At 51.0% G+C, this 8987-nt stretch overlaps 1 protein-coding gene across 1 annotated transcript; it reads right to left on the bottom strand.

Moving 5' to 3' along the window:
* Nucleotides 1–200: 200 nt before the first annotated feature.
* On the bottom strand, nt 201–3359 carry FGF16 (fibroblast growth factor 16). The gene is made up of 2 exons (XM_009867195.1): nt 3189–3359; nt 201–764 (listed from the first exon to the last, which is right to left on the bottom strand). Exons 1-2 carry the CDS (start codon nt 3357–3359, stop codon nt 519–521), a joined length of 417 nt encoding a protein of 138 aa, XP_009865497.1. The 3' UTR covers nt 201–518.
* Between the last annotated feature and the right edge of the window lie 5628 nt (nt 3360–8987).

The raw sequence follows: 8987 nt of genomic DNA, 5'->3' as shown, positions 1-8987 counted from the left end.
GACAGCAGGAAAAAAACCCCCGCGTCAGGACCGGTCCATGTAGCATCATCCACGTAGCAAACTCCCGGGCTGCTGAAGCCGGGCGCTGTTTCCCATCGGGGAACCATCCCGAGCTTGGCAGCAGCATCTGCAGCAGTCCCGTGGTCTTTTTGGTTTCTTTCCTTCTCCTTTTTTTTTGTTTTCTGTTGGTGGTGTTTAAATTTCTTTGCCCCCCTGGTGATCAGGTTTGCTCGCCCACTCGTTCCTTTAACATCGAACGTTCGGCCTCTCTTGTAGCAACAAAGAAAGTGAATGCAAACGCAAGATTATATGTAGGGATCCCTCCCTTCCCCTGCCCCCAGCCCATAAATAACGCAGGTTCGATACACGCTCGAAACGAGGAGGAACAGCAGTGTCTGGGTTCAAGGTAAGTGCTCTCCTACGTCGTCTACGCTTACAGGAGTGACGGAATGATTATTGATACAGCGCTCTGGGAAAAAGCCTGGGAGCCCACGTATACGGGGCGGCCGCGGGGAACATCACCTGTAGTGGAAGAGGTCTCTGTACACGGCGGGTATTTTGGCGGGGTCCACGGGCCTGGGTAAAAAATGAGTGAATTTCTGATGTCTCTTAGTCCTGTACCCCTCGCGGGGGGAGCCGTCCTTGTTCAGAGCCACGTAGTAATGCCTCTCCGAGTCGGGGTGCTTGTAGAGGGTCGAGGCGTACGTGTTGTACCAGTTCTCTTCAAACTGCTCCCGGAAAACACACTCCCGTGTGAGCTTCTTCTGCGGGAAGAGAAAGACGTTGTGTCAATAGTAATAAAAATAACTAAATCTTTTCTTCCTTCCTTCGTTTTCCAATAGTTTTCCCAGCGACCTCCTCCTGGCTGCCCTGAGGACTGCGCTGCCAGCAACATTTCCCCTGGGTGGGAGATGGAAATGGGTAAAAGCTGGGACCCAAAGACCTCTGAAGTTGGAGGAGGAAAGAAACAAAAAGAGGAGGAGAAGGTGGGTGAAAACTAAAAATTAAAAAATCAAACGAGGCCATACCAAATCTCGAAACCTGACAGCTGGGTCTCTGGGATCAGGGTTTGAAGCTGGAGCCTGCTGGGGTGGCCAGGCTGTGTCCTGTGTGGAGGGCTGCCCCCTGGCAGGTACCACCCGCCCCCCAAAATCTTCTCTTGGGGGAGAAGGAGCGAGCAGCGCGTCTCAAGCGTTTACAGGGGAGCAAGCACCGCTTGGAAAGTTCAAGGCCCCTCCGAGCGGAGGCTGCGATGCAATGAAAGCGTTCCTGAGGGATTTCATCTGCTGACGCGCCGGGGAGCTGGGATGGGAGCCCACACCGAGACGCGGGGAGGTTTGGATGGGGAGCCGCGCTCCGGGGACGTCCAACCCCAGGGAAGATTTACAGCGGTGACAGGTGCCGCGATGACCGTGTGCCAGCCCGGGGCTGTGCATCCAATGGCGCGGGTGTCACCGCGGCCACAACCAGCCCTCCCCTTGCCCCCTCACAGCCGGGAGCTGGCGGCAGCGACCTCTTCACGATGGCTTTTTGGTTCTGGGGATATGTCCAGCCGCAGCGCGGAGCGGGGCTGTCCCCCTGCCCCACGAGGACGCGGGTGGCCTTGCCAGTGTCACCATGTCCCGTCCCACCCCACGGGGGATCGCCTGGGGGGACGTGGGAGTCCTCTCAGATGAAAGGCAGCCCGCCAACGTAGGAAGCTGCAGCACTGCAAACATTGTACTTACACCCTAAACTGCTGGGGTAGGGAGTGTGTCTTATCTCGGGCACACAGCGTGCCGAGTAAATGTTACTGCCCGCAGTGGATGTTTTGTAATAGGATCCACGAGCTCACCTGCGCTCAGAACCTGTTTTGAATGTTTTGCTGCTAAATAAACCCCGAGGTGAGCTGTGAGCCCTCCAAAAGCCTGAGCCACAGCCCTTGCCATCTGAGACCTGGGGAACCGGGGCTTTCTCCTCCCCAGATCCATTGATAAATACAGACCTTGTTGTTTTGTTCTTTTTTTAGGATGCCATCTACTCGGAACATGTTGGCAAGTGCTGGCTGGCTGAACTGGCTGCTGCTTCCCCCCAGGTCACGGGGCTGCTTGGAGGTACCATGTTTGCGGGAAGCGTTTGGAGAGCCCAGGGTGACTCCGCACGGTGTGATTTACTCCTGGCCAAGCCCCAGGATGTCCCCGCTGAGCCCAACACCGTACAGGCAGGGCAGGGCGCAAGGTGCTGCCTGCGACTTTCGCTGCTCTAATTATTTCTGAAATGGGTGGAAAACTTAAGAGAACCCTCAGCACAAGGTTATCGGGGAGAGGCGGGAAAGCTGTCCCCGTCCCGAGGGGACTCCACGTGTTGCTGCAGGGCTGACTGGCTCGGGCTCTATCGACACACAGATGAGGCAAAACGGGCCCAGAGGGAAACAATAAACTCGCTGAAAATGTAAGAATACCCTTGTCCTGTAGTCTCCTAAAATACCATTGTAATGCTAATGCTGCTGCTGGGCGCTGCAGTATGGACCTTTAATTAAGAACACTGTCGTGGCTTCCGATTTCGAAAAGCCTTCATTGTACAACCCACGTAGCCCAGATTTTTAAACTCCAGGGTTATTCGGGGACCTGGCTCGTGACTTCTGCCCTGTTTGGATCAGCGGTTTGACTGTGTCCCCGCAGCCTCGGCCAGAAAACTCTTCAGGTCAATCCTGCTTCCAGACGAAGGGTTACCCTGCTCCTGTTTGTGCGTCCTAACACGCACACGGGTCCAAGAATTCAATGAACCCATCCTGAAGCTGTTGATTCACCATCAGAGCTGCAGCGTTTGAAAGCACAGGAGGGAATTTAAAGGCTTGTGCCCTCCTTTTCAGCAGGCTCTGGTAAAAGCTGTGACTCCAAAACTGCTGAGCAGCCTTGGGGTTTGACAGGAGAGGTGCTGCTGCACCAGCAGAGGCTCCAGCCCAGCTTCCTCCACTGTCCTTTAACATTGTTTGTGTTTTATGGAATCCCAGTGGTTTTCCTCTATATCTGATCTGTTTTAGTTAGAAGAAGTATGTGCCTTCCCCTTTTGTTTAAAACTCATGGGTTTTTTAAATTTAGTTATAAATTTACTGTGATCCATCCTTAAAAATCAGTATCCTCACACACGACTCGAGGTAGTGCTGTGATCTAGAAAAAGGCATTTAAAAAAAACCACCTTAAACTTACCGACCCATACAGCTCGCCTCTCTCATTCATGCCGAGGTAGAGTCCCGAGTCCACCCCACGGATGCTCACCAGCCCCACTGCCAGGCTAATAAACTCCAGAATCCCTAAAACAGAAAAGAAGTTCAAGCCATACAGAGAATAAAACCAACACCAGGCTCCAGTGAAAAACATGACTGAGCCTTCCCCAGCCTTTGCAGAGCTTCCTACAGACCCATTTTCTTTCTTTATAAGGAGAGAGCTTTTAAATCTATAGTCCCATAAGTGTGCAATCTTCCGAGTTCCCCTCTAGGCTTCTCCCCAGCGTTGGGAATTTGACTTGCCCGAGAGAAATTACCTTTGCTAATGAGAAAAAAGTTTGCTAGGTTTTGTTGGTTTGTTGTTGTTTTTGTTTGGGTTTTTTTTTTGCCACCAAGAAGACAGACCTACAAACCTGTGCCTGGCGCACTGGAAATTTCAGAAGGCTGTTCCCACGCTGGGTTTTATTCTTTGCCAAAAGGAGAGTGAGTTTTGTCACCACGGGGCTTCTGGTTTGAGAAGACAGTCCCATGTTCTTTACGGTGATGAGTTCAATGCGGGTAAGCAGAAAGCACTAGAAGAGATGTCTGTGAAGGCCACCTTCACTCTGGCACTCCAGTGGGGTACCTGCCACTCCCCGACGTGCAGGGATAAAATCCAGCTTCAGACACATTCCCCAGCTAGAGGTGATGAGCAGTCTTTGCCCGTGTCCAGCACAGAATTAATTAGCTGGGAGGCAGCAGCAGAGGAAGGAAGAGGGTTTTCCCCATCCCATCCGAATGACTGGACAAGACGTCTCCGTTGACAGGAGGACAAAGTTGCTCTAACCTTTAGCGTGGCTCCAGGACTCTTAATATAGCTCCCAAAACGTCCAGTCCTCAGCGACCGCCACTCTGATCAGGTTACCTCCCGGAGCTCCTCAAGTCTAAAATCACCGCGTGACGAGTGGCCGCCCGAGCCAGCTGACTTTGGCGGCAGTCGCGGTGGCTCCCAGCTACCCCTCAGCATGGGGCACGTGTCTTCTGCTCGGCCCGGCGCAGTAACGGCATCACCGCCTAAAGATAGGACAGACCCGCCGGGGATGGACACCTCTGTCCTCCTTCGCTCAGCGCCGACTCATCCGTCAGATGCCAGCTGAGCTGGGGGCCAAAATCAGTCTTTGTGCCTTATATCAGACTTTTTGTCCTCCTTCTGTCCTCTTCCCAGGCCTTGTGCACCAGCTCCAGCCCTCCCTGCCATCAGCTCGGGGAGACAAAATACAGACCTGGGAGCAACGATTCCTCGCGGGAACCAAATGACAGAGAAGTTGCTTTATGGACCAGCGCTGGCATTTTCCAGGCTGAAATATGCCCCGGCCTGAGGACACACACTGCCTTGAGAAACACCAGGAGCAGGCAGGGAAGTTATCACGGTTTCTTATCTGAAAAGAAGCATGAACAGGGAGAGAAGAGGCACAGAATGAGGGGGTGGTCTTCTGCCTGCGCTACTCACTACTTCCTACAGGAGGAGGAGGTGCAAAACCTTGGTGCGTGCCTGTGTTCCCACCTGCGGGACAGAACTGAGGACAGCCGCTCTTTGAAAAGGAGAGAGCGATGGAAGATGGACACGACCAGGGTGAGTGTAAAAAGTAACACAGCAGGAAAGGAGTAGAGGGACCTGGAAATAGGGAAATCTTTCCCAGGATGGAGACAAGTGGATGTCTGAGAGAAAAACACCTGACGTGTGGAGAGCATGTAGATCGACCTTCCTATAGGTACAAACGCAGTCCTTGGCATCAGCGTTTTAAAAATTTGTCTTCCAGGAAGACTCCTGGGAAACACTTCCAGGAAAACACTGCTGATCTCCAGAAACCGAGGGATGTCTGGCGCAGGGAAACCAAGAGTTTTTCTTGAATATACCCACAGGCACGCTCTGTATGGGGCACGTGAAGCCAGGTTTCCAAAAACCTGTTAAGGAGCAACCCAGGAACGGCGTTAGCACCTTCCCTACCCGAGCGGGTGGGTGAGACTCCCCTCGTCTGGTGCAGCTTGGGTAAAGGATTGCTGGGTTTGCAAACGACGTTTCTTCAAGGCGTGCCCGCCGTGACCTCTTCTGACAGTGTCCCTTGCGATATTCTCCTTTTCTGATCTCTGAGCAGCACTTAGAGACGTGCACAGAAGACGAGGATGTTGAAACAGCATTAAGAACGTAACTTAAGCCCACAGAAGTCAGGAGACAGAGGGAAGGCTGAAAAAATGTGGGCGGGTATCCATCCTGTCCTTAACTCACTCCAATTGCCAGACAAAATTGCAGCTTCGTACATCTGATCTCCAGCAGCACAGGGAGCGGCCACTGGGGCCGGCTCAAGAATTTTCTTTCCAATTGTAGCGGTGTGTTTTTGTGGTAGAACATGCTTTTTTTAAAAAAAAAAAAACCACACACCCTTTTTTCCTTTTTTCTTTCCCCCCAGGACTTGCCTCTTTTTTTCCCTTGCTTTGATTATTCATTCTGTTTGTTCCCTTTCTAGACAATGTTTGGAGAGATTTGATTAAGACTCTGACTGGATTCATTTACCACCGAAGCACTGAATATCTCCCGAGCTTTACAAGAAACTGTCCCTCAAAGAACAATTCAGCCCTTGCACCTGTCTCTTCTTACACGACTACATTCAGGAGCAAGGGGATGGAAACATCAGATGTTGTATTAACGGCCACAAACCTAAAGCTTCGGCTCAACAACTGTTCAGCGACAGGTGCGCTCCGGGCTGGATGTCAGAACCCACAGCAAAACTTTCTCTGGAGGTTTCACCAGCTTCTCTAGGGGGCTGTTACAGGTTCATACCCGTAAGAGCTTTGTTTGCTGCCTGTAGGAGTACAAACTCAAGCCTTTTTTTCTCTCCCTCTCCTCGCTTGTAGTCAGGAGTGGCACCGCTGGTGGCACTTTTTAATACTGCTGTAAAACAGACTCGAGGCAGAAAAGGAGCGATTCCTCCTGGCGAGGATTTTCCTGGCGAGATTCTCACAGGGGCTCTAATATCAGTCCAACCCCCCCTCCAGATTTTGACCAGCCTTTATTTCTTTGTAGGTTCTTAGCAGATGCGGTGAGAACAGACACATTTTTGACACCACTTTATTTCTTCTAGGGTAACTCAGGCGGAGCTGCCGGTTCCGTGAGAGAATTCGGGCACTTCTCTGGCGTGAGAAGGAGCTTCCTTCCAACGATCCTGGAGGGCTTCACCCAGTTTTGCGTTAAGCCTCCTCTAGGAAAAATAAGCTCTGCCCCATCGTTCTTGCATGAATCTGTATTTTTACAAGTACAGAATGCCCCGTTCCAGAAGACAGGTGTGATTTAGCAACTCTCCAGTCCTTGACAGATGAGAGGCAGTAGTTTGTGTGCTTGCTCAGGCAGTGGGGGTAGAGGATGCTGCTACTTCCTCAGTGCCCTACAGTAAAAAAGATTCCCTCTCTTTAGCCCTCTCCATTAGCACCTTGGTACTTGTTCTGCATTGCCAGGGCTTCAGCTCTTTATTTTCCTCACCGGAAGACTTGGACGTCTTGTACATCTGGTAGCTTTTGGGATGGCTGCGCACGGGAGGGCGCGGATGCTGTCTGTTTTTTCCTGAACCTTTTCCGGTATTAAGAGACAGGGATGCAAAGCCCTGCGCCCCATCGGCTGCGCCGCAGCCATCCATGGAGCACGTTAATTATCGGCTCGCGGTGTCGGGGAGCACCCCCCTCCAGCCACGTGGGCTCGATCCGCCAAACCTCCACCCTGGATTTCTAAGTATTTCTCCGGGTGGTCCTGGCTTTAAAGCGCTATCCCAACACCCTCGTCCAGCTCGGTATCCCTCAGCACGGCTTTGCAGCTCCCCAGAATCGCTCAGGCCGCCTATTTCCGTAACAAGCTCCTGCCTTCTGACTGCTACATGCAAAATTTAGGAATGCGTCGATACATGACATCCTAATACGAACCATACCAGTAACACTGGAATTTAAATATTCATGGCTACCGAATGCAGATGGTGAACGCCGTGTGCCAGCACATTATTGCTCTGAGTCTCCGCTGAAGCGAGGTTTAGTCCAACTTTATCTGAACGTGAGGATTCCAGTCTAATCCTTTGGGGCTTTGCCTTGCAATTACAACAAATAACTATTTATTTTACACCGCCTCTGGGAAAAGCCTGAAGCAGAAAACTATAATATTTTATATCTGAAGTCTGGTCTAGTTTACGTAGCTGGATGCTGACTGCTAAAACACTTAGGGAATGCCAGGGTTCCGATTTATGGAACGCACCGTGTGACTTAAGCTTAAGCATGCAAAACTCATGAGAAGTTTTAGCCCATTTAACGTGTTTTTCTGAAGTTGGTTTGGAAACACACTTACTTTACTCACGAATGGAACCGAGACAACTGTTGCCATTTGAAACTGGCTGTTTACTTGCAAAAAGATAAGTAAGAAGAGCCCACAGAAATACAACGTGGCAGATTGAACTAAACCCAAGCAGATGCAGTGGGTTTCCTTGCAGTTTCTTTTAATGTGGAGACCCATCACGTATTGCGACGTGAAAGGTTAAAAGATGTGTGTCTTGGGTGGTAATTAAAGAACGCTCGCCCCACGAGCCTACTAGTACCTGACTCTGACCCACGGGTTATGACTTTCTTGCTGATTTAGGCAGGGACACGCTACACACACACCTGGTGTTTATGGAAAGCACAGTACAGAGGTACCCAGTTGCTCCAAAAAATCCTGCCTTACACTACCAACAACAGTGTTCCTGCAGGATCAGAAAGGGCTGGCTGCAAACAAAGTAAAGGCAAAAAAAAAAAGAAAAAAAAAATTCTTTCAGCGAGGAGTTTAAATCACATGAAAACTATAAAAAGTCTTGCGAGCACTTCTTGCAACCTGTTGACAACATAGCTGAGATCACCGGCATGGGACTTGGTGATAGCTTACACAGACACCTGCACTAGATGCTGAAGTAGCGGGAATTTTTCTTAGCTGTGCTCAAACTTTACTGTGCTTCTTCGCCTGTGGCTTGGGATGCATTTTTTGCAGATTACATACGGTCTCATTAGAGATCCCTGCTCTCGTGTGACACCGATACGGGCGCTGCTGTCTTCCAGCTGTATCCCAGGCAGCAAGGTAAATCCACGGCGCTCAGCCTATTGTTCCATCTTCTCCTTTCTTTCTTTCAGAAAGGTCCTGAGGTGGTTTTTTCCCCCCGCTTCGGCTTCCCCTTTTCCTTTCCAACAACCTCCCCAAGCTGAGCTTCGGACACCCACCCAGCCCCTCACTGCTGCCCGCTTTGAGGCTCTCCTCAGGACGCTCACACAAGCAAAAGAAATCAGCGGAGGCCAAAAAAGAGAAAAAAACCCAACCCCACCACATGCAAAAAAAAAAACCCAAACAAAAAAAACCCAAGCAAAACCACACCAAAAAAGCTAACTAAACCGTCTTTTTTTCCCTCGTTGCATTCTTTTTTTTTTTTCTTTTTGCCTCCCTCACGATTAACTTCACAGCTTGAGCTGGCTCCCCCCTCTCTGTTATTATTATTACTAATATTTAGTTAATTTTTGTCCTTTTGTTCCCTCCCCCTCAGGCCCGATTTAAGTGCACCTGCGAGAAGGGATGCACACGAGGGGGGAGATGTGTCTGTCAATGAGAGTAGGAAACCGAGAAATCGGAAAAAGAGCAGCCCGCTCCCGCGGGGCTGGGCAGGGAGCGCCTGTGCTCGGGGCTCCCGTTATACCCGGCCCGGGCTGGGGATGTGCAGGCGCGGGGGGAACCGAGGAGTCCCGGCGGGGG

Source organism: Apaloderma vittatum, unplaced genomic scaffold, assembly GCF_000703405.1.
Source record: "Apaloderma vittatum isolate BGI_N311 unplaced genomic scaffold, ASM70340v1 scaffold22523, whole genome shotgun sequence".
Lineage (NCBI taxonomy): Eukaryota > Metazoa > Chordata > Aves > Trogoniformes > Trogonidae > Apaloderma > Apaloderma vittatum.
This window is presented reverse-complemented; position numbering and strand designations above follow the sequence as displayed.

Excerpts from the sequence above, each read along its gene's own strand:
- FGF16 (XM_009867195.1), bottom strand. The coding sequence starts at position 3,359 with ATGTTTTTCACTGGAGCCTGGTGTTGGTTTTATTCTCTGTATGGCTTG. Across the intron at positions 765-3,188 it reads GAGGCGAGCTGTATGGGTCG|AAGAAGCTCACACGGGAGTG; the intron begins GTAAGTTTAAGG and ends CTCTTCCCGCAG.